This window comes from Trachurus japonicus, chromosome 22 (genome assembly GCF_045865225.1).
Source record: "Trachurus japonicus isolate A0001 chromosome 22, Traja_1.0".
In the NCBI taxonomy this organism is placed as follows: domain Eukaryota; kingdom Metazoa; phylum Chordata; class Actinopteri; order Carangiformes; family Carangidae; genus Trachurus; species Trachurus japonicus.
In genome coordinates this window covers 590,021-615,896 of record NC_140928.1, presented here as the reverse complement: position 1 = coordinate 615,896, position 25,876 = coordinate 590,021, and the positions used below count along the sequence as shown (strand labels likewise).

The following is a 25,876-nucleotide window of genomic DNA, read 5'->3' as shown; positions in this document are numbered from 1 at the left end:
TAGCGTACCAACAGGAGCTTTTTCAGAACATGTAGATATGAAAACAGATGGTAATTCAATTTACATTCAATTTACTGTGGTTCAGATGCTCAATGGTTGCAGCTTATAGGGTTAGGTTTAATCTTCTTTTTTCCCCCCAGTAATTAGTCTTTTTTTTCTTTTAAAGTATATTTTTTGGGCATTTAGGCCTTTATGGATAGCACAGTTGAGACAGACAGGAAACGGGGAGACAGAGAGAGGGGGAATGACATGCAGTAAATGGCGCCCAATGCGGGACTCGAACCAGGGCCGACTGCAGCGAGGACTGTGCCTCTATACATGGGGCGCCCGCTCTAACCACTACGCCACGTGACGCCCCAGTAATTTATTTTCTTAGGTGTCTGAAGAAGTACGGCATGTCCACAAAAACCCTCATTAATTCCTACCGGTCCACGGTAGAAAGCATCTTGACTGGATGCATATTGGTGTGGTTCAGCAATACTACAGCACAAGACTATAAACATCTAACAAGGACAGTAAAAACAGCACACAGCCTTTTTTCTTACTTACCCTCAGGGAAGCGTTTACAGAGCATCAGAGCTCGGACCTCGACAGTTTCTACCCCCAGGCGGTCCGACTACTGAAGTTTTAAATGATTGTGAAGGCTGTGGACTATTGATTGATTGATTGATCTATTTATTTTATATTATTTATTGTATATGGCTTGTTTTACTACTTTTTCTTTCTTTCACGGTTTTTTTTCTTATATGCTGTTAAAGCAGAAGTCAGCGATCCGGTGGTTTTGGCTAACTTCCTGTCAGCAGATGGAGTTAGCAGTCCCCGCCCTCGTCCCTACGTCACCACATTCACGTGCATCCCTTGGCTGCACACACAGAGAGGACTGCCCCTTTATGCCGTTCTCTCTCCTCATTAGATAAAGGTTGTAGGATACAAGGAAAGTTTTCTCCTGGGCTCAGAGCAGAGCAGAGTGACTGACAGACCCGTGTTTCAGACCAAACACTCTATAGAAGTGATTGCTGTCGGAAGATACAACTATTTAAGACTTAGATTAACACAAACATTCACCTTACTTCTGCTTTAATGTTGTTATTGGTACTTTTTAAGGGCTGAGAGAGCTAGCCAGGGCAGACTACATTTCAAACTAACAAACTAACTAACTACTGGTTGCTCCTCCAGGGGGGCGGAGCTACAGAGCAGCAGGTTCATCCTCTGGGAGCAGGAGGCGGAGCCACATGGGAAACAATCGCATAAACATTCATGTGAGTTCACAAGCTGCCTCGCTCCCAGATTAGTGTGTGTGTGTGTGTCGGTGTGTGTGTGTGTGTGTTCTGCCCTGTTCCTCAGGATGAGGTCTGCTGCTCTGCTCCGTCTCCTCTCCCTCTGGTCTCTGCTGGGTCAGGCTCGGTCGTGGAGCACCGCCGCGGGGCCGAGCGCCGCCGCCCCCCCGGAGGAGCTGCCGGCGCTGTGGGACGAGCTGCGGGGGCTGAAGGAGCTGGTGCTCAGCCTGAAGGCGGAGGAGGTGGAGCGGCGTCAGGCCCTGCGGCGGGTGGAGAGCTGGCTGAAGGACGGCGAGGACGAGGCCGAGCGGCAGAGACTGAGTCTGGACGCGCTGGAGGAGACGGCGGCGAGGCAGGAGGCGAAGCTGAGGACGAGGATGGAGCAGCTGGAGCAGCAGAGCAGAGGTGGGGCTCAAAGTCAAAGTCAAAGTGTCAAAGTGTCTTTATTTGTCCCAGACAGGGAAAATTGGTTTGCAGCCAGGAAGATCCACACATTCCAACACATACACAAATAGACAACACCAAATAACATGTAACATATAACATATAACACATCATGGGCAGATTAAAAGGACCTACTGCAAGATAAAATATGATTAAAAAGTGCCAATAATGTACACTGTACAAACAAATAAATAATAAACAGCAAGGGGCCTAAAGTGCAAATGCAACTGCTGTTGATTATTGACTGATTGGCCACTGAGCAGTAGTTCAACAACCAACTCACCACTTTCCTGAAGGTGGTTCGTTGTCATGGTGTGGTATATTGATGTGTTGATGAAAAGCAGGGATCACCGCTGACTCGTCTTCGCTTGTATTCAAAAAAACAAGTTTATTAACAAGAAGAACAACAGTGTACAAAAAATGTCGAATACTGGAACATCTCGAATGCCAATATGAGATCTTCTCGCGACTGGCCCCGAGTTCTGACTTATATACCTTTTCAGACTCCCCCTTCTCCGGACAGAGAGGAACCTCCCGTCCAGATGGCCCTTGACCTTTTAACTTTTAGGCTAGAACGAACCCAATGCCTTGTTTCTCATGTCTCTTTCCCATTAGAGAAGACAAATGGTAAATGGTAAATGGTCTGTATTTATATAGCGCTTTACTATACCTGAACGATACCCAAAGCGCTTTACAGTACATTGCACTCACCCATTCACACGCACATTCACACACTGATGGCGGTAGCTGCCATGCAAGGCGCGAACCACGACCCATCAGGAGCAAGGTGGGTGAGGTGTCTTGCCCAAGGACACTACGGCAGCAACCGGGACAGAGCGGGATTCGAACCGCCAACCCTCTGATCATTGGACGACCCGCTCTACCACCTGAGCCACTGCCGCCTACGACAGGATCGTTCAGTCATATTGAACCATACATATCCCATTAGGTCAGATGACTTCTAAGCAAATTATGGAGCCCATGGAGTAGAGCATCTGTCCACACACTCCTTCAGTTCCAAACAAGGCACACATACATATAAAGAAGAACATACAATAGTTTAAGATAACAAGATATTAAAGTTAAGAAAGTTAAGGAGTATATTATACTACAATGGTGACATGAACAGGTGTCCTCACCTGTGTGTTTGTGTCTCAGAGCTTCAGACGAGACTGAACGACAGCGAGAGCTCGATGGAGTACCTGAAGACGAGGAGCACAGGTGAGACCTGAGAGAGGGAGGCAGGGAACTCTGATGAAGTTTGATGAGTGGGCATGAATGGGCAGTCCATCAGTAGAAAGGGGGCAGTCCTTCAGTAGAGTGGGCAGTCCATCAGTAGAGTGGGCAGTCCATCAGTAGAGTGGGCAGTCCATCAGTAGAGTGGGGGTAGTCCATCAGTAGAAAGGGGGCAGTCCATCAGTAGAGGGGGCAGTCCATCAGTAGAGTGGGCAGTCCATCAGTAGAGTGGGCAGTCCATCAGTAGAGTGGGCAGTCCATCAGTAGAGTGGGCAGTCCTTCAGTAGAGTGGGCAGTCCATCAGTAGAGTGGGCAGTCCATCAGTAGAAAGGGGGCAGTCCTTCAGTAGAGTGGGCAGTCCATCAGTAGAGTGGGCAGTCCATCAGTAGAGTGGGCAGTCCATCAGTAGAGTGGGGGCAGTCCATCAGTAGAAAGGGGGCAGTCCTTCAGTAGAGTGGGCAGTCCATCAGTAGAGTGGGCAGTCCATCAGTAGAAAGGGGGCAGTACATCAATAGAAAGGGGGCAGTCCTTCAGTAGAGTGGGCAGTCCATCAGTAGAAAGGGGGCAGTACATCAATAGAAAGGGGGCAGTACATCAATAGAAAGGGGGCAGTCCTTCAGTAGAGTGGGCAGTCCATCAGTAGAAAGGGGGCAGTACATCAATAGAAAGGGGGCAGTCCATCAGTAGAGTGGGCAGTCCTTCAGTAGAGTGGGCAGTCCATCAGTAGAGTGGGCAGTCCATCAGTAGAGTGGGGGCAATCCATCAGTAGAGTGGGCAGTCCATCAGTAGAGTGGGCAGTCCATCAGCAGAGTGGGCAGTCCATCAGTAGAGTGGGCAGTTCTTCAGTAGAAAGGGGGCAGTCCATCAGTAGAAAGGGGGCAGTCCATCAGTAGAAAGGGGGTAGTCCATCAGTAGAAAGGGGGCAGTCCATCAGTAGAATGAGGGTGGTCCTTCAGTAGAGTATGCATTCCTCCAACAGAGAGTGTGGTCCTTTAACAGAGTGAGTGATCCTTCAACATATACCAAGTTTACCAAGTTACCGACTCGACTCCATTTCCATCAGGTAAAAGTATCTGGAATCTGGTACCAATACTATTTTATTAGTACCTGCTCAGCTGTAGTTCCAAAATTGGTGAAGTGGAAACTGTGATGTGTAAACACTGCAGACCACTGATTGGTCAGAGAGTCGTCACCAGCTGGTCTCCTGAGATGATCAACCTCCGTCATCACCCTGGGGAGAAAGGGATCTGATGAAGTTACCTGTAGCTCTCTGGAGATTTCCCGCTGGATATAATTCCTTCTGACAGATACATGTTGGTGAAGAATGTAAAAATGGTAGCACATCTCAAATTGCCAAGTTAATGAGGTGGACAAAGTACTCACATTTGACTTCTTTTAATGGCTCACATCAAAAAACAAATGCTGATGCATTTCGACACATGGCCTTCTTCAGAGCCTTCAGAGAACTTCCTCAAAACGCTCTTTTCCCAAAAGGACCCGGGGAACATAGGTACACCCCCCTCTAAAGAAGCTGTCTAGAATACGACCTGGCCGGTACCACGTAGTGGAAACGTGGCAATAGTGTGCGATCCTTCAACGCTACGTTTCCCCTACGTCGTGGGCGGTCCTTTACTGCAGTGGGTGTATCTTCAACAGAGTGGGCGGTCCTTTAGTAGAAACTTTATGTTATGTCCTAGAGACTGAGGCTGCGGTTGCCATGGTAACTGGCGTGTGTTGTCTCCACAGCTGTGACGTCAGATCTGCCGTTCCTGCAGACGAGACTGAGGGCGAGTGAGAGCACAGTGGAGCAGCTGAGGAGGAGGAGTGCAGGTCTTCATCATCTTCATCATCAAATTCATACTGGTCCACAGGCTGCTGTTTGTTGTCGTAGTCGTTGTTGTTGATCCATGTTTTCTGGTTCCAGTCCTGGCCGTCAGACTGTGTCACACTGAGACGGTGGTTGAGGAGCTGAGGACAAAGATCTCTGGTCAGAATCCAACTGGTCTCTGAACCTCAGACTCACCTGTGACGTGAATAAACTGTGATGTCATCTCCTTCTCTTCCTCTTCCTCTTCCTCTTCCTCTTCCTCTTCCTCTTCCTCTTCCTCTTCCTCTTCCTCCTCCTCCTCCTCCAGTGCTTGCAGCCTCCAACTCTTCGTCCGGCTACGTGGAGACCCGTCAGGAGGAGCCGCCCTCTGAAGGTGAGTCCCTCGATCAATCAACTCCAATAATCAATCACACATCGAACTGCTTCAGTCAGCATGTGTGTGTGTGTGTGTTTCAGGTTTGCAGAGTCGACTGAACTCACTGGAAGAAAAACTGAACTCATCTGCAGAAAGAGAGCGAGAGCAACTCAGTGTCACTCTGGGTAAACAACCATCATTCACTCTTCTGTTCACTTTTATTTTTATTTTTTAACCTTTATTTAACCAGATAAAAGACCCATTGAGATCAAGACCTCTTCCACCAGGGTGAAGACAGCAGCAAACATCACAGTGAATAAAGACAGATAGATTGTTCAATAACAAAACAAACATTGAAATATAAAAGTGTATTCCTTTATTTCAGTTCAGTTTATCCCTTCATTCACCAGCTGATCATTCACCAGTTCACCCACTTTACAAAATAAAAGCACAGAGGTACAGAGTGTCAAAATAAGGAAGGTGATCAATTGATCAGTTTTCATCAAACAGGTCGATTGGTTTCTGTGGAGACACAACTGAAGGAGACAGAGAGACACGTGGACGAGCTGCACACAGGTGAGGGTGCAGCTCTGTGTCCAGACACACACACAGACATACACAGGTGTAAAATGTCTGGTTGGTACAGTAGCTACTGATAATGATGATGCCCAATCTCTCACTTCCTGTTTCCTGTCCAGAGCTGCAGGTGAAACAGAGAGTCAGTGAGCAACAGCTGGAACATCTGGAGACAGAGAAGTCAGGTATGTACAGAGGAACCTGCTCTGAGCCTGATGTGACAGAAAATCTCGTTTTGCTGTTTTTAAAAGTGTCTTCACTACAGTCTAACATGAATCTATCAACAATCAATAACTTAACAATGAATGAGGTGTTTCCTGTTTCCTGTCCAGAGCTGCAGGTGAGACTAAGAGCAGCTGAGAAACAGCTGGAACATCTGGAGACAGAGAACTCAGGTAAGTGAAGGGTGGAGTCTGGAGGAGGAGACGAGGATCTGACTGAGGAACTTCTCTGTGAACATGAGGAACCCTGAGGGTTCACTGCAGTCCACATGTTACCATGGAGACCTCAGCTGGGGTGTTGTTATGTGTGTTTCAGCTCAGTCTGCTCAGCTCTCATTGGTCGACTCCAGACTGTCAGTCAGTAACTCCACCTCCACAGGTAGGACCACGTAACACAGGTGCCAGCTCCTGATTGGTCCATTAATAATAATGATAATACTAATAATCAATTGTTGTTGATCAGCTCTGGAGCTCAGAATGAGATCCACTGAGACACATCTGGAACAGCTGGACACTCACACTGCAGGTGACATCACCAACCAGTCACTGTCACTTTAAATCAATCATTATTTAAACCATGAAGCACTTCCTGTTTCCTGTTTCCTGTCCAGAGCTGCAGGTGAGACAGAGAGTCAGTGAGGAACATCTGGAACATCTGGAGACAGAGATCTCAGGTAGGTTTCTCAGTCACTAGGGAGATTTACATCAAGGTGTTTGATTAAAAACAAACAAGAGAAAGTCACAAGTGTGTAGAGTGAAGGTGAAGAGACAGAGGCTGAAGCTGTGGAGGAACTAGTGGAATTCCCCAAGGAACTCCTGTAGGAACCAGTCAGGTTCCCTGAGGAACTCCCATAGGAACCAGGGCAGAGGATGTTGTAATGATGTGAAGCTCTTTGAGACAAACTGTTTGTAGAAACGGGCTATACAAATAAAATTGCCTTGCCTTGCCTTCTTTCTTTGCATCATCCAGTCCATACCTGAGGTCCTTCCCGGTGTAGTCGATCCCAGTCCATACCTGAGGTCCTTCCTGGTGTAGTCAATCCCAGTCCATACCTCAGGGTTCTTCCCGGTGTAGTTGATCCCAGTCCATACCTGAGGTCCTTCCCGGTGTAGTCGATCCCGGTCCATACCTGAGGTCCTTCCTGGTGTAGTCAATCCCGGTCCATACATGAGGTCCTTCCTGTTGTAGTTGATCCCAGTCCGTACCTGAGGGTTCTTTCCGGTTTAGTCGATCCCAGTCCGTACCTGAGGGTTCTTTCCGGTTTAGTCGATCCCAGTCCATACCTGAGGGTTCTTTCTGGTGTGGTCAATCCCAGTCCGTACCTGAGGTCCTGAGTCACTGCAGTCCACATGTTACCATGGAGACCTCAACTGGGGTGTTGTTTTGTTGTGTTTCAGCTCAGTCTGCTCAGCTCTCATTGGTCGACTCCAGACTGTCAGTCAGTAACTCCACCTCCACAGGTAGGACCACACTAACACCTGCAGTAACACAGGTACCAGCTCCTGATTGGTCCATTAATAATAATGATAATACTAATAATCAATTGTTGTTGAACAGCTCTGGAGCTCAGACTGAGATCCACTGAGACACATCTGGAACAGCTGGACACTCACACTGCAGGTGACATCACCAACCAGTCACTGTCACTTTAAATCAATCATTAATTGAACCATGAAGCACTTCCTGTTTCCTGTTTCCTGTCCAGAGCTGCAGGTGAGACAGAGAGTCAGTGAGGAACATCTGGAACATCTGGAGACAGAGATCTCAGGTAGGTTTCTTAGTCACTACAGGAGATTTACATCAAGGTGTTTGAATAAAAACAAAACAAACAAGAGAAAGTCACAAGTTTGTAGAGTGAAGGTGAAGAGAGAGAGGCTGAAGCTGTGGAGGAACCAGTGAGGTTCCCTGAGGAACTCCTGTAGGAACCAGTGAGGTTCCCTGAGGAACTCCTGTAGGAACCAGTGAGGTTCCCTGAGGAACTCCTGTAGGAACATGATGAGTCTTCTCTCTGATTATCACCTGCTTCGTTTTAATTGACGACTGTTTCAGCTCAGTCTGCTCAGCTCTCATTGGTCGACTCCAGACTGTCAGTCAGTAACTCCACCTCCACTGGTAGGACCACACTAACACCTGCAGTAACACAGGTGTCAGCTCCTGATTGGTCGACTGACTCTGTCACTTCCTGTTTCCTGTCCAGAGCTGCAGTTGAAACAGGGAGTCAGCGTGAAACAGCTGGAACATCTGGAGACAGAGAACTCAGGTACCTACGTTGAACCCTGCTGGGAGCCTGATGTGATCAATCACTGTGAATGATCCCACTGTGATGTTACAGAAAAGACAGAACAGTAACGTTTTTAAAAGTGTCTTCACTACAATCTAACGTGAACCTATCTACATCAATAATCAATAACCTAAAGGATTTATCAGGTGTTTCCTGTTTCCTGTCCAGAGCTGCAGGTGAGACTGAGAGCAGCTGAGAAACAGCTGGAACATCTGGAGACAGAGAACTCAGGTAAGTGAAGGGTGGAGTCTGGAGGAGGAGACGAGAACCAGAACCTCAGTAACACATGTTACCATGGAGACCTTCAGCTGCTCTTAGAGTCACTGCAGTCCACATGTTACCATGGAGACCTCACCTGGGGTGTTGTTTTGTTGTGTTTCAGCTCAGTCTGCTCAGCTCTCATTGGTCGACTCCAGACTGTCAGTCAGTAACTCCACCTCCACAGGTAGGACCATCTTCACCGTCTTCTTCTTCTTATTAATCACCATTATCAATATTAATATTATTAACATCACTGGTGTTTTGTTTGTACATGAATGAATGAATGAATATAATTGTTGTTGATCAGCTCTGGAGCTCAGACTGAGATCCACTGAGACACATCTGGAACAGCTGGACACTCACACTGCAGGTGACATCACCAACCAGTCACTGTCACTTTAAATCAATCATTAATTAAACCATGAATCACTTCCTGTTCCCTGTTTCCTGTCCAGAGCTGCAGGCGAGACAGAGAGTCAGTGAGGAACATCTGGAACATCTGGAGACAGAGATCTCAGGTAGGTTTCTTAGGGTGCACTCACACTAGGGCCAGTTGTTCCATACCGTGCTGAAGCACGAATGCCCCCCCTCCCCTGTCCCCTGCTGGCCCGCTCTCAAACTACCTCGAACCCAAGCTGCTGAAGCACGGTTGCCTCCGACACATACGTCATCACGTTGATATAGAGGGATTATTTGTTTACCAACACGGCAGATGCTTAACCCATAGACTGTAAAGAGAATGGCCGTAGCACCGTGACGTCACCCATTGGTTTGGGGGGAGTCTGTTTTGTGCCTCTAGTACGGGGGTTTGAACTGCGTCATGTTGGATTTTACTTGCCATATTTGGAGAGGTGCGGCCGTTAGCCGGCCGAGAATCCGCCCACTGGCCTCGAAGCAGCGGTCTCCAGACCTGTCACTCAACGTTTCCGCGCCCTAATTGGCCAGAATTTTAAACCTAATAATAGTAAAACGGTAGAGTTAGTTTAACCCCCCCCCAGAGTGTGTGCGGGGGTAGAAACTATCGGTTGAGACCAAAAATATAAAATGTACCAGGCTGTAAATATGTTTTTTTAAGCTGTAAAGTCGGCTATTTTAACATGGGGCTCAATTGGAGTTGCTCCCTTCTGGAGCCAGCCCCCAGAGGAATAATAAACAAGAGAAAGTTCCCTGAGGAACTCCTATAGGAACCAATGAGGTTCCCTGAGGAACTCCTGTAGGAACCAATGAGGTTCCCTGAGGAACTCCTGTAGGAACCAGTCAGGTTCCCTGAGGAACTCCTGTAGGAACATGATGAGTCTTCTCTCTGATTATCACCTGCTTCATTTTTATTGACGACTGTTTCAGCTCAGTCTGCTCAGCTCTCATTGGTCGACTCCAGACTGTCAGTCAGTAACTCCACCTCCACAGGTAGGACCACACTAACACCTGCAGTAACACAGGTGTCAGCTCCTGATTGGTCGACTGACTTTCTCACTTCCTGTTTCCTGTCCAGAGCTGCAGGTGAAACAGGGAGTCAGCGTGAAACAGCTGGAACATCTGGAGACAGAGAACTCAGGTACGTAGACTGAACCCTGCTGGGAGCCTCATGTGATCAGTCACTGTGAATGATTACTGTGATGTTACAGAAAAGACAGAACAGTAACGTCTTTAAAAGTGTCTTCACTACAATTTAACGTGAACCTATCGACATCAATAATCAATAACCTAAAGGATGAATGAGGTGTTTCCTGTTTCCTGTCCAGTGCTGCAGGTGAGACTGAGAGCAGCTGAGAAACAGCTGGAACATCTGGAGACAGAGAACTCAGGTAAGTGAAGGGTGGAGTCTGGAGGAGGAGACGAGAACCAGAACCTCAGTAACCATGGAGACCTTCAGCTGCTCTTAGAGTCACTGCAGTCCACATGTTACCATGGAGACCTAAGCTGGGGTGTTGTTTTGTTGTGTTTCAGCTCAGTCTGCTCAGCTCTCATTGGTCGACTCCAGACTGTCAGTCAGTAACTCCACCTCCACAGGTAGGACCACGTCACACAGGTGCCAGCTCCTGATTGGTCCATTAATAATAATGATAATACTAATAATCAATTGTTGTTGATCAGCTCTGGAGCTCAGACTGAGATCCACTGAGACACATCTGGAACAGCTGGACACTCACACTGCAGGTGACATCACCAACCAGTCACTGTCACTTTAAATCAATCATTATTTAAACCATGAAGCACTTCCTGTTTCCTGTTTCCTGTCCAGAGCTGCAGGTGAGACAGAGAGTCAGTGAGGAACATCTGGAACATCTGGAGACAGAGATCTCAGGTAGGTTTCTTAGGATGCACTCACACTAGGGCCAGTTGTTCTGTACCGTGCTGAAGCACGAATGCCGCCCCTCCCCTGTCCCCCGCTGGCCCGCACTCAAACTACCTCGAACCCAAGCTGCTGAAGCACGGTTACCTCCGACACATCACGTTGATATAGAGGGATTATTTGTTTACCAACACGGCGGATGCGTGCTTAACCTGACTGCAGAAAGAACGGCGCTTTTTAACTGTTTGACCGGTTGTCATGATCATCTTGAAGTCTATTCAAAGCGGTGTTAGCTAGCGATGTTGACATACGCATGGCACGATGTAATGGTTAAGTGACTGTTGTTTACACGCAGTTGCAGAAACATGGTGGAGAACGAACCCAAAGCGCATTACGTGCTTGTGCACATTCGTGACCAAGTGTACCGTGCTCAAGCACAGAACACTTGCACTCTAGCAATACACTAGCAATAGAATCCGGACTTTAGGGGGCAAACGTGCTTGGGCACGGTACGATTGCCTAGTGTGAGTGCACCCTTAGTCACTACAGGAGATTTACATCAAGGTGTTTGATTAAAAACAAACAAGAGAAAGTTCCCTGAGGAACTCCTGTAGGAACCAGTCAGGTTCCCTGAGGAACTCCTGTAGGAACCAGTCAGGTTCCCTGAGGAACTCTGATTATCACCTGCTTCATTTTTATTGATGACTGTTTCAGCTCAGTCTGCTCAGCTCTCATTGGTCGACTCCAGACTGTCAGTCAGTAACTCCACCTCCACAGGTAGGACCAACTTCACTGTCTTCTTCTTATTAATCATCAATATTAATATTATTAGCATCACTGGTGTGTTGTTTGTACATGAATGAATGAATATAATTGTTGTTGATCAGCTCTGGAGCTCAGAATGAGATCCACTGAGACACATCTGGAACAGCTGGACACTCACACTGCAGGTGACATCACCAACCAGTCACTGTCAATTTAAATCAATCGTTAATTGAACCATGAATCACTTCCTGTTTCCTGTTTCCTGTCCAGAGCTGCAGGTGAGACAGAGAGTCAGTGAGGAACATCTGGAACATCTGGAGACAGAGATCTCAGGTAGGTTTCTCAGTCACCACAGGAGGTTTAAATCAAGGTGTTTGATTAAAAACAAACGAAAGAAAGTCACAAGTTTGTAGAGTGAAGGTGAAGAAACAGAGGCTGAAGCTGTGGAGGAACCAGTGGAATTCCCCAAGGAACTCCTGTAGGAACCAGTCAGGTTCCCTGAGGAACTCCTGTAGGAACATGAGGTTCCCTGAGGAACTCCTGTAGGAACCAGGGCAGAGGATGTTGTAATGATGTAAAGCCCTTTGAGACAAACTGTTTGTAAAAACGGGCTATACAAATAAAATGGTCTTGCCTTCTTTCTTTGCACAGTCCAGTCCATACCTGAAGTCCTTCCCGGTGTAGTCGATCCCAGTCCATACCTGAGGTCCTTCCCGGTGTAGTTGATCCCAGTCCATACCTGAGGTCCTTCCCGGTGTAGTCGATCCCAGTCCATACCTGAGGTCCTTCCCGGTGTAGTCGATCCCAGTCCATACCTGAAGGTTCTTCCTGGTGTGGTCAATCCCAGTCCATACCTGAGGTCCTTCCCGGTGTAGTCGATCCCAGTCCATACCTGAGGGTTCTTCCCAGTGTAGTCGATCCCAGTCCATACCTGAGGTCCTTCCCGGTGTAGTCGATCCCAGTCCATACCTGAGGGTTCTTCCTGGTGTGGTCAATCCCAGTCCATACCTGAGGTCCTTCCCGGTGTAGTCGATCCCAGTCCGTACCTGAGGTCCTGAGTCACTGCAGTCCACATGTTACCTTGGAGACCTCAACTGGGGTGTTGTTTGGTTGTGTTTCAGCTCAGTCTGCTCAGCTCTCATTGGTCGACTCCAGACTGTCAGTCAGTAACTCCACCTCCACAGGTAGGACCACGTAACACAGGTGCCAGCTCCTGATTGGTTCATTAATAATAGGGATAATACTAATAATCAGTTGTTGTTGATCAGCTCTGGAGCTCAGACTGAGATCCACTGAGACACATCTGGAACAGCTGGACACTCACACTGCAGGTGACATCACCAACCAGTCACTGTCACTTTAAATCAATCATTAATTGAACCATGAAACACTTCCTGTTTCCTGTCCAGAGCTGCAGGTGAGACAGAGAGTCAGTGAGGAACATCTGGAACATCTGGAGACAGAGATCTCAGGTAGGTTTCTCAGTCACTACAGGAGATTTACATCAAGGTGTTTGATTAAAAACAAACAAGAGAAAGTCACAAGTTTGTAGAGTGAAGGTGAAGAGAGAGAGGCTGAAGCTGTGGAGGAACCAGTGAAATTCCCCAAGGAACTCCTGTAGGAACCAGTGAGGTTCCCTGAGGAACTCCTGTAGGAACCAGTCAGGTTCCCTGAGGAACTCCTGTAGGAACATGATGAGTCTTCTCTCTGATTATCACCTGCTTCATTTTTATTGACGACTGTTTCAGCTCAGTCTGCTCAGCTCTCATTGGTCGACTCCAGACTGTCAGTCAGTAACTCCACCTCCACAGGTAGGACCACACTAACACCTGCAGTAACACAGGTGTCAGCTCCTGATTGGTCGACTGACTTTCTCACTTCCTGTTTCCTGTCCAGAGCTGCAGGTGAAACAGGGAGTCAGCGTGAAACAGCTGGAACATCTGGAGACAGAGAACTCAGGTACGTAGACTGAACCCTGCTGGGAGCCTCATGTGATCAGTCACTGTCATGTTACAGAAAAGACAGAACAATTAAGTTTGATCAAAGTGCAGAAAACATGAACCTATCTACATTAATAATCAATAATCAATAACCTAAAGGATGAATGAGGTGTTTCCTGTTTCCTGTCCAGAGCTGCAGGTGAGACTGAGAGCAGCTGAGAAACAGCTGGAACATCTGGAGACAGAGAACTCAGGTAAGTGAAGGGTGGAGTCTGGAGGAGGAGACGAGAACCAGAACCTCAGTAACACTGACCTTTAGCTGCTCTTAGAGTCAATGCAGTCCACATGTTACCATGGAGACCTCAACTGTGGTGTTGTTATGTGTGTTTCAGCTCAGTCTGCTCAGCTCTCATTGGTCGACTCCAGACTGTCAGTCAGTAACTCCACCTCCACAGGTAGGACCACGTCACACAGGTGCCAACTCCTGATTGGTCCATTAATAATAATGATAATACTAATAATCAATTGTTGTTGATCAGCTCTGGAGCTCAGACTGAGATCCACTGAGACACATCTGGAACAGCTGGACACTCACACTGCAGGTGACATCACCAACCAGTCACTGTCACTTTAAATCAATCATTAATTGAACCATGAAGCACTTCCTGTTTCCTGTTTCCTGTCCAGAGCTGCAGGTGAGACAGAGAGTCAGTGAGGAACATCTGGAACATCTGGAGACAGAGATCTCAGGTAGGTTTCTTAGGGTGCACTCACACTAGGGCCAGTTGTTCCATACCGTGCTGAAGCACGAATGCCCCCCCTCCCCTGTCCCCCGCTGGCCCGCACTCAAACTACCTCGAACCCAAGCGTGCTGAAGCACGGTTGCCTCCGACACATCACGTTGATATAGAGGGATTATTTGTTTACCAACATGGCGGATGCGCGCTTAATCTGACTGCAGACAGAACAGCGCTTTTTAACAGTTTGACAGGTTGTCATGGTTATCTTGAAGTCTATTCAAAGCGATGTTAGCTAGTGATGTTGACATACGCATGGCACGATGTAATGGTTAAGTGACTGTTGTTTACACGCAGTTGCAGAAACGTGGTGGAGAACGAACCCGAAGCGCATTACGTGCTTGTGCACATTCCTGACCAAGTGTACCGTGCTCAAGCACAGAACACTTGCACTCACACTAGCAATAGAATCTGGACTTTAGGGGGCAAACGTGCTTGGGCACGGTACGATTGCCTAGTGTGAGTGCGCCCTCAGTCACTACAGGAGATTTACATCAAGGTGTTTGATTAAAAACAAACAAGAAAAAGCTCCCTGAGGAACTCCTGTAGGAACCAGTCGGGTTCCCTGAGGAACTCCTGTAGGAACCAGTCAGGTTCCCTGAGGAACTCCTGTAGGAACATGATGAGTCTTCTCTCTGATTATCACCTGTTTCGTTTTAATTGACGACTGTTTCAGCTCAGTCTGCTCAGCTCTCATTGGTCGACTCCAGACTGTCAGTCAGTAACTCCACCTCCACAGGTAGGACCACACTAACACCTGCAGTAACACAGGTGTCAGCTCCTGATTGGTCGACTGACTCTGTCACTTCCTGTTTCCTGTCCAGAGCTGCAGGTGAAACAGAACGTCAGTGAGAAACAGCTGGAACATCTGGAGACAGAGAACTCAGGTACCTACGTTGAACCCTGCTGGGAGCCTCATGTGATTAATCACTGTGATTGATCCTGATGTTACAGAAAAGACAGAACAACAAAGTTTGATCAAAGTGCAGAAAACATGAATCTATCTACATTAATAATCAATAACCTAAAGGATTTATCAGGTGTTTCCTGTTTCCTGTCCAGAGCTGCAGGTGAGACTGAGAGCAGCTGAGAAACAGCTGGAACATCTGGAGACAGAGAACTCAGGTGAGTTAAGGGTGGAGTCTGGAGGAGGAGACGAGAACCAGAACCTCAGTAACACGTTACCATGGAGACCTTCAGCTGCTCTTAGAGCCACTGCGGTCCACATGTTACCATGGAGACCTTCAGCTGCTCTTAGAGTCACTGCAGTCCACATGTTACCATGGAGACCTCAACTGTGGTGTTGTTTTGTTGTGTTTCAGCTCAGTCTGCTCAGCTCTCATTGGTCGACTCCAGACTGTCAGTCAGTAACTCCACCTCCACAGGTAGGGCCACGTCACACAGGTGCCAGCTCCTGATTGGTCCATTAATAATAATGATAATACTAATAATCAATTGTTGTTGATCAGCTCTGGAGCTCAGACTGAGATCCACTGAGACACATCTGGAACAGCTGGACACTCACACTGCAGGTGACATCACCAACCAGTCACTGTCACTTTAAATCAATCATTAATTAAACCATGAAGCACTTCCTGTTTCCTGTTTCCTGTCCAGAGCTGCAGGTGAGACAGAGAGTCAGTGAGGAACATCTGGAACATCTGGAGACAGAGATCTCAGGTAGGTTTCTCAGTCACTACAGGAGATTTACATCAAGGTGTTTGATTAAAAACAAACAAGAGAAAGTCACAAGTTTGTAGAGTGAAGGTGAAGAGAGAGAGGCTGAAGCTGTGGAGGAACCAGTGAGGTTCCCTGAGGAACTCCTGTAGGAACCAGTCAGGTTCCCTGAGGAACTCCCATAGGAACCAGGGCAGAGGATGTTGTAATGATGTAAAGCCCTTTGAGACAAACTGTTTGTAAAAACGGGCTATACAAATACAATTGTCTTGCCTTCTTTCTTTGCACAGTCCAGTCCATACCTGAGGTCCTTCCCAGTGTAGTCGATCCCAGTCCGTACCTGAGGTCCTTCCCGGTGTAGTCGATCCCAGTCCATACCTGAGGTCCTTCCCGGTGTAGTCGATCCCAGTCCATACCTGAGGTCCTTCCCATTGTGGTCGATCCCAGTCCATACCTGAGGGTTCTTTCTGGTGTGGTCAATCCCAGTCCATACCTGAGGTCCTTCCCAGTGTAGTCGATCCCAGTCCATACTTAAGGTCCTTCCCAGTGTAGTCGATCCCAGTCCATACCTGAGGTCCTTCCCGGTGTAGTCGATCCCAGTCCATACCTGAGGTCCTTCCCAGTGTAGTCGATCCCAGTCCATACCTGAGGTCCTTCCCAGTGTGGTCGATCCCAGTCCATACCTGAGGTCCTTCCCAGTGTGGTCGATCCCAGTCCATACCTGAGGTCCTTCCCGGCGTAGTCGATCCCAGTCCATACTTAAGGTCCTTCCCGGCGTAGTCGATCCCAGTCCATACCTGAGGTCCTTCCCGGCGTAGTCGATCCCAGTCCATACTTAAGGTCCTTCCCGGCGTAGTCGATCCCAGTCCATACCTGAGGTCCTTCCCAGTGTAGTCGATCCCAGTCCATATCTGAGGGTTCTTTCCGGTGTGGTCAATCCTAGTCCATACCTGAGGTCCTTCCCGGTGTGGTCGATCCCAGTCCATACCTGAGGTCCTTCCCGGTGTAGTCGATCCCAGTCCATACCTGAGGTCCTTCCCAGTGTAGTCGATCCCAGTCCATACCTGAGGTCCTTCCCGGTGCAGTTGATCCCAGTCCATACCTGAGGTTTTTCCCGGTGCAGTCGATCCCAGTCCATACCTGAGGGTTCTTTCTGGTGTAGTCGATCCCAGTCCATACCTGAGGTCCTTCCCGGTGCAGTTGATCCCAGTCCATACCTGAGGGTTCGTTCTGGTGTAGTCAATCCCAGTCCATACCTGAGGGTTCTTTCTGGTGTAGTCAATCCCAGTCCATACCTGAGGTCCTGAGTCACTGCAGTCCACATGTTACCATGGAGACCTCAACTGGAGTGTTGTTTTGTTGTGTTTCAGTTCAGTCTGCTCAGCTCTCATTGGTCGACTCCAGACTGTCAGTCAGTAACTCCACCTCCACAGGTAGGACCACGTCACACAGGTGCCAGCTCCTGATTGGTCCATTAATAATAATGATAATACTAATAATCAATTGTTGTTGATCAGCTCTGGAGCTCAGACTGAGATCCACTGAGACACATCTGGAACAGCTGGACACTCACACTGCAGGTGACATCACCAACCAGTCACTGTCAATTTAAATCAATCGTTAATTGAACCATGAATCACTTCCTGTTTCCTGTTTCCTGTCCAGAGCTGCAGGTGAGACAGAGAGTCAGTGAGGAACATCTGGAACATCTGGAGACAGAGATCTCAGGTAGGTTTCTCAGTCACCACAGGAGATTTAAATCAAGGTGTTTGATTAAAAACAAACGAGAGAAAGTCACAAGTTTGTAGAGTGAAGGTGAAGAAACAGAGGCTGAAGCTGTGGAGGAACCAGTGGAATTCCCCAAGGAACTCCTGTAGGAACCAGTCAGGTTCCCTGAGGAACTCCTGTAGGAACCAGGGCAGAGGATGTTGTAATGACGTAAAGCCCTTTGAGACAAACTGTTTGTAAAAACGGGCTATACAAATAAAATTGTCTTGCCTTCTTTCTTTGCACACTCCAGTCCATACCTGAGGTCCTTCCCGGTGTAGTCGATCTCAGTCCATACCTGAGGTCCTTCCCGGTGTAGTCGATCCCAGTCCATACCTGAGGTCCTTCCTGATGTAGTCGATCCCAGTCCATACCTGAGGGTTCTTTCTGGTGTGGTCAATCCCAGTCCATACCTGAAGGTTCTTCCCGGTGTGGTCAATCCCAGTCCATACCTGAAGGTTCTTCCCGGTGTGGTCAATCCCAGTCCATACCTGAGGGTTCTTTCTGGTGTGGTCAATCCCAGTCCATACCTGAAGGTTCTTCCTGGTGTGGTCAATCCCAGTCCATACCTGAGGGTTCTTCCTGGTGTAGTCAATCCCAATCCATACCTGAGGTCCTTCCCGGTGTAGTTGATCCCAGTCTTTACCTGAGGTTCTTCCTGGTGTGGTCGATCCCAGTCCATACCTGAGGGTTCTTCCCGGTGTAGTCGATCCCAGTCCATACCTGAGGTCCTTCCCGGTGTAGTCGATCCCAGTCCATACCTGAGGTCCTTCCCGATGTAGTCGATCCCAGTCGAATCAAATTGTCAAATTGTATTCTGTTGGTCTTTCTCCTGTTTCTTTATTATTTTTCAACTCTTTCCTTCATCATAGAAGTCAATGTGTCTCTTTCCAAGGTTGCCAGTCTGGTTTTAAGATCATTGATAAAGGCGTGCCACAAGGCTCATCCCTGGGTCCTTTACTATTCTCAATCTTTATCAATGATCTTCCACAAACTTGTTCTCATTGCCAAATTCATTTATATGCAGACGACACAGTAATATACTCGTCTAGCTCTGATATTTTGCAAATCCAGCATTCATTACAATCTGACTTTATTTCAGTCCAAAATTGGTTTTCTTCAAACAAATTACAACTGAATAAGAAAAAATCATACACCATGTTGTTTTGCACTCGACCCAATTCTTTACCTGCAAGTACTAACTGGTGTATTAGTTTCATTGATGGAACAGCACTAGTAAAAACTGAAGAATTCAAATACCTGGGTCTTTGGCTTGACTCACAGCTATCCTTTAAATGTCACATTGACTCAGTTTCCAAGAAAATCTATTTTCAGCTGAAATCCCTCTATCGGTCTATTGAATGCTTTTCCTTTCAAGTTCGTAAAAGAATCATAATACAACTGATACTCCCAATAATTGACTATGGTGATGTTATCTATCAGAACACCTCAGAAACAAATCTTCGTCCTCTTACTGTCTTGTATAATAGTTTATGTAGATTTATTCTCAGGTGTCCTTATATGACCCATCACTGTCATATGTACCAGTCCTTGAACTGGCTGGCCCCCAAGTCCAGAAGGCATAAGCACTGGTTATTATTTATTTTCAAGTGCAACTACTTCAATTTCCCTCTATATTTGAAACAATATTTGATTCCCTTCAGTTCACAATATAACCTTAGGCATACTGGTCAACTTTTCTTTTTTACCCCTAGAATCAATAAAGAATCTGGTCGACGTGCATTCAAATACAAAGCCCCTGCTGACTGGAATAATCTCCCTGGTTCAATTAGGTCCATATCCTCTCTACATCTTTTTAAATCAGCTTTGTTTACCTACCTTCAAACACCCTGCTCCTGTCTGTGATGTAAGGCCCCTTTGACATGAAGTGTAACTAATCAAATCAACTACTGTATTTATTTTATTTCATCTATTTATTTTTATTTTTTACTGGAGTGTTGTATGGGGGGATTCAGGATCGATAGAGCATTGTAGTGTGTGAGTGTGTGTGAATGGGCGTCTGTGTCTTTATATTGTATCATGTGTCTGTTCTCTTTTTTGTTTGTTTGTTTGTTGTTTGTTCTGCTTACTTTCTTTGTATATTATAATGTACTAAGTATGTTTGTATTTCCGTTGATAACATGGACCCCCTCGAAAATGAGATGGTACATCTCAAGGGGCTATCCTGTAAATAAAGTATAAAAGTATAAAGTCCATACCTGAAGGTTCTTCCCGGTGTGGTCAATCCCAGTCCATACCTGAAGGTTCTTCCTGGTGTGGTCAATCCCAGTCCATACCTGAGGGTTCTTCCTGGTGTAGTCAATCCCAATCCATACCTGAGGTCCTTCCCGGTGTAGTTGATCCCAGTCTTTACCTGAGGTTCTTCCTGGTGTGGTCGATCCCAGTCCATACCTGAGGTCCTTCCCGGTGTAGTCAATCCCAATCCATACCTGAGGTCTTTCCTGGTGTAGTCGATCCCAGTCCATACCTGAGGGTTCTTCCCAGTGTAGTCGATCCCAGTCCATACCTGAGGGTCCTTTCTGGTGTGGTCAATCCCAGTCCATACCTGAGGTCCTTCCTGGTGTAGTCGATCCTAGTCCATACCTGAGGTCCTTCCCGGTGTGGTCAATCCCAGTCCATACCTGAGGGTTCTTCCCGGTGTAGTCGATCCCAGTCCATACCTGAGGTCCTTCCCAGTGCAGTTGATCCCAGTCCATACCTGAGGGTTCTTTCTGGTGTGGTCAATCCCAGTCCATACCTGAGGTCCTGAGTCACTGCAGTCCACATGTTACCATGGAGACCTCAGCTGGGGTGTTGTTTTGTTGTGTTTCAGCTCAGTCTGCTCAGCTCTCATTGGTCGACTCCAGACTGTCAGTCAGTAACTCCACCTCCACAGGTAGGACCACGTCACACAGGTGCCAGCTCCTGATTGGTCCATTAATAATAGGGATAATACTAATAATCAATTGTTGTTGATCAGCTCTGGAGCTCAGACTGAGATCCACTGAGACACATCTGGAACAGCTGGACACTCACACTGCAGGTGACATCACCAACCAGTCACTGTCACTTTAAATCAATCATTAATTGAACCATTAAGCACTTCCTGTTTCCTGTTTCCTGTCCAGAGCTGCAGGTGAGACAGAGAGTCAGTGAGGAACATCTGGAACATCTGGAGACAGAGATTTCAGGTAGGTTTCTTAGGATGCACTCACACTAGGGCCAGTTGTTCCGTATCGTGCTGAAGCACGAATGCCCCCCCTCCCCTGTCCCCCGCTGGCCCGCACTCACACTACCTCGAACCCAAGCTGCTGATGCACGGTCGCCTCCGACACATACGTCATCACGTTGATATAGAGGGATTATTTGTTTACCAACACGGCGGATGCGTGCTTAACCTGACTGCAGAAAGAACGGCGCTTTTTAACTGTTTGACAGGTTGTCATGGTCATCTTGAAGTTTACTCAAAGCGGAGTTAGCTAGCGATGTTGACATACGCATGGCACGATGTAATGGTTAAGTGACTGTTGTTTACATGCGGTTGCAGAAACGTGGTGGAGAACGAACCCAAAGTGCATTTCGTGCTTGTGCACATTCATGACCAAGTGTACCGTGCTCAAGCACAGAACACTTGCACTCACACTAGCAATAGAATCCGGACTTTAGGGGGCAAACGTGCTTGGGCACGGTACGATTGCCTAGTGTGAGTGCACCGAGATTTACATCAAAGTGTTTGATTAAAAACAAACAAGAGAAAGTTCCCTGAGGAACTCCTGTAGGAACCAGTCAGGTTCCCTGAGGAACTCCTGTAGGAACCAGTTGGGTTCTCTGAGGAACTCCTGTAGGAACCAGTCAGGTTCCCTGAGGAACTCCTGTAGGAACCAGTCAGGTTCCCTGAGGAACTCCTGTAGGAACATGATGAGTCTTCTCTCTAATTATCACCTGCTTCAATTTTTATTGACGACTGTTTCAGCTCAGTCTGCTCAGCTCTCATTGGTCGACTCCAGACTGTCAGTCAGTAACTCCACCTCCACAGGTAGGACCATCTTCACTGTCTTCTTCTCATTATTCATCATTATCAATATTAATATTATTAGCATCACTAATGTGTTGTTTACGTGCTGGATCTGTTTAATGAATGAATATAATTGTTGTTGATCAGCTCTGGAGCTCAGACTGAGATCCACTGAGACACATCTGGAACAGCTGGACACTCACACTGCAGGTGACATCACCAACCAGTCACTGTCACTTTAAATCAATCATTAATTAAACCATGAAGCACTTCCTGTTTCCTGTCCAGAGCTGCAGGTGAGACAGAGAGTCAGTGAGGAACATCTGGAACATCTGGAGACAGAGATCTCAGGTAGGTTTCTTAGTCACTACAGGAGATTTACATCAAGGTGTTTGATTAAGGACCTCTGATTGGTCCGTCAGACAAATAAGGGGGCGGAGTCATTGTGGTGTGTCTGTGTGATCTCAGCGAATGGGGCGGAGCTGTCGGCCGCTGCTCTCAGACTGAACCGCAGCGAGGAGCGTCTGGACGAGCTGACGACACAACACACAGGTGAGTTCAGAGGTCACGCGTGTTCACGTGTGTCGGCGTCGAGTTACACGTTCGTCCGCTTCACCGCATGAAACGACATCACAGGAACTTCCTGTCAGTGCTGCAGGTTCGACTGACGACGGCCGAGGGCGGCGTCCTCGCGCTGAGGGCCAAGAGCCAAGGTAATGTCATCTGGACGAGGAGCCGCCGATCGATCACTGTGATTGATCCCTCTGTGATTGATCCTTCTGTGATTGATCCTTCTGTGATTGATCGATCCCTCTGTGATTGATCCCACTGTGATTGATCCCTCTGATTGATCCTTCTGTGATTGATCCAACTGTGATTGATCCGTCTGTGATTGATCCTCCTGTGATTGATCCCATATTGATCCTTCTATTGATTGATCCCTTTATGATTGATCCTTCTGTGAATGATCCCTCTGTGATTGATCGATCCCTCTGTGATTGATCCCTCTGATTGATCCTTCTGTGACTGATCCCTTTGTGATTGGTCCTTCTGTGATTGATCCTTCTGTGATTGATCCCTCTGTGTTTGATCCATCTTTGATCCCTCTGTGATTGATCCTTCTATGATTGATCCCTCTGTAATTGGTCCTTCTGTGATAGATCCCACTGTGATTGATCCCATATTGATCCCTCTGTGATTGATCCCTCTGTGATTGATCCCATATTGATCCCTCTGTGATCGATCCCACTGTGATCGATCCCACTGTGATCGATCCTTCTGTGATAGATCCCAATGTGATTGATCCTTCTGTGATTGATCCCTCTGTGATTGATCCTGCTGAGTTTGATCCCTCTGTGGTTGATCCCTCTGTGATTGATCCTTCTGTGATTGATCCATCTGTGGTTGATCCCTCTGTGATTGTTCCATCTGTGATTGATCCCTCTGTAATCGATCTCTCTTTGATCCTGTTGTGATTGATCCCTTTGATTGATCCGTCTGTTATTGATCCTTCTGTGATTGATCCCACTGTGATTGATCCCTCTGTGATTAATCCCTCTGTGATTGATCCCTCTGTGATTAATCCCTCTGTGATTAATCCCTCTGTGATTGATCCCTCTGTGATTAATCCCTCTGTGATTGATCCCTCTGTGATTGATCCCACTGTAATTGATCCCACTGTGATTGATCCCACTGTAATTGATCCCACTGTGATTGATCCTTCTGTGATTGATCCTTCTGTGATTGATCCCTCGCTGAATCAGTTTCTTCCTTTGATGGCTGCAGGTTCGTTACTTCCTCTCTGTCGCTTCATGTTGATTGTTTATAGAGAACTGGTAACCATGGTGACATGTTGTGAAGACGAGTGAATGAGTGAACAATGCTGGATGCTGATTGGTCGACTCGTTTCTCAGTGACTGTGTTCTCTCCTCAGCTCAGGCTGCTCTGCTCACGGAGACCAACTCCAGACTGGACGCCGCTCAGTCCACAGGTAAAGGTCACCTGGGGTTGTGTTAATTCTGTCACTTGTCCCTCTGTCCCATGAGGAATACAGTATCAGTGTTTCTGAAACATAAACCCACAGAACTTTGGTCTTTATTGAGCCGACTCTGATGTTTTATCATTTATAGATTAGACATCAAACTGAAACTGAACATATTTTTATGTTTTATGTCAATAAAGTTGTTAAATAGCATGAAGGAAACAGATGAGTGTGTTTACAGGATGACGATGGTCTGGATTCTGTTTGTTTTTCCCCAGACGACCTGAAGGTGGCGTTTTCAGCCGGTCTGACTGATTCGGGGGCAGTCGGCCCGTTTGACCAGGAGACCACTCTGATCTTCTCTAAAACCATCAGCAACGTGGGCGGAGCCTACAACCAGACAGCAGGTAAACCTCACCGGCCCTTCCCTCACCTGTGTGGCCAGTTTAATTTCATTTCATTTTGGTTTATTCCATTCATGGTTTACATTCTACACATGGTTGCACATATTTACATAATGTAGCTACACATTGTCACCATGAATGAAAAGGAGCAGGATGAAGAAAAACGTATAATACCTGCCCCTCTCTGTTGTTATAATTACATTGGCTTACTTCAACACCAATATTATTCTCTATTTCAAAATATTAAAGATGATGAAACATAGTAGTGACAAGAAAACAAACAGAACACCACTCATCTATCTATCGTTTTCTCTTTCTCCTTCTTCTTTTTTGTAGACGCTTATCTTTTCTTTTTTAAACATTTTCTTAAACTGAGACATACTTGTACAACTTTTCAGTTCCTTGCTTTGTGAATGCCATACTTTTACTCCTGCAACAGAAATACACATTTGTTTTAAGCTTAACCTTGCAGATGTCTGTTTAAAATCAAGCTTCAGTCTGTTTTATCCCCTTCCTCCAGTTTGAACAAGTTTTGTAAATGTTCTGGTAATGATCTGTTCGACCTCTTTTCATAGGTTTAAATCTGCTTTGTCTTCTTATTTTGAGTTAAATTCCACATGTTTCAGATGATTTATATCAATATTTTTTTGTAACACACTGTAATTTCAATGTGAATATTATGTTATTATTTTACATTTCTCTCAGTTTATTTAGGCTATTGCTATGGCCATTTGCGGCCATCGAGAGGTTGTGTCCATTCTTGTACTCATTTCTTTTATGTCTGTGTTGATGTCTGTTGTCTTTGTTGTTGTATGTTTGTAGATTGTTGATTGTGTCTTCTCTCTTTTTGGTTTGTAATGTATATTAGAACCCCCCCTCGAAAACCAGAGGATTCCTCTCAAGGGGTTTATCCTATTAAATTAAATTCCTGAATGAATAAATGAATGTTCTTTGCTTTAAACATTATTTTGAAGGTCTGAAGTTCTATTATATCGGCCACTTTATAAGCTGCATGTGTTTGTGTTTGTCCGTCAGGTGTGTTCTCGGCCCCGGTCAGAGGCGTCTACTTCTTCTGCTTCACGGCGGCCGACTACCTGAAGGGCTACATGGGGCTCTACCTGTACAGGAACGAGCTGCCCATCCTCTTCAACCTGGACCTGAACGACCACGGCGGCTACGCCTCCACGTCCAACGGCGTGGCGCTGCAGCTGGACGCGGGCGACCGCGTCCGCCTCAGCCTGCCGGCGAGCTACCGCCTCTACGACGACTCGCGCAACTTCAGCGTCTTCTCCGGATTCCTGCTGTTCGCACTCTGACCGGCATCACAGTGGAATATACAACCTGGACTTTTATTTTGGTAGAGAGGGTGATTTCCTGTGGCTACAAGAAGAATGACTAGAGAAGATGAGGATGTGATGAACTATAATGAACCTTCTGTTGGACACAACAATGTATTATTAATATACATAATAATAATAATGTTATTAATGATCAGTTTCAAAGTGTTTATTATCTTCCTTCTTTCTGAAACATCACAGGTTATTGTCCAACATTTACTCTGAAAAAGCTGATGTTCATAAAAACACAGGACATCAAAAGTCTCAAACCTTTATTAAGTTTAGACAAAAACATTTCAAGTGGAACTTGGACCTGTTTGTTTAAAGTCAGGAACAACAAAGTGTTAGAAAGGATTTCAAGTGGCTAAGATCAAGAAGAAAAACATCGTTAGTGTTAAATTAAGACTAAAAACCTGTCAA

General features: G+C 46.7%; 1 protein-coding gene across 1 annotated transcript; it reads left to right on the top strand.

Annotated features, from left to right (window-relative positions):
- Positions 1-1,345: 1,345 nt before the first annotated feature.
- On the top strand, positions 1,346-25,526 carry LOC146963152 (uncharacterized). Its single transcript, XM_085767968.1, has 40 exons — positions 1,346-1,694; positions 2,880-2,942; positions 4,704-4,787; positions 4,882-4,944; positions 5,093-5,158; positions 5,242-5,325; positions 5,651-5,716; positions 6,254-6,316; positions 6,549-6,611; positions 7,336-7,398; positions 7,496-7,558; positions 7,644-7,706; positions 7,988-8,050; positions 8,136-8,198; positions 8,388-8,450; positions 8,602-8,664; positions 8,936-8,998; positions 9,825-9,887; positions 9,973-10,035; positions 10,223-10,285; positions 10,428-10,490; positions 12,660-12,722; positions 13,287-13,349; positions 13,435-13,497; positions 13,670-13,732; positions 13,871-13,933; positions 14,952-15,014; positions 15,100-15,162; positions 15,338-15,400; positions 15,598-15,660; positions 17,323-17,385; positions 18,077-18,265; positions 20,553-20,615; positions 21,693-21,755; positions 22,002-22,085; positions 22,203-22,286; positions 22,385-22,447; positions 23,668-23,724; positions 23,994-24,122; positions 25,155-25,526. Exons 1-40 carry the CDS (start codon positions 1,346-1,348, stop codon positions 25,433-25,435), a joined length of 3,300 nt encoding a protein of 1,099 aa, XP_085624094.1. The 3' UTR covers positions 25,436-25,526.
- Positions 25,527-25,876: the final 350 nt, after the last annotated feature.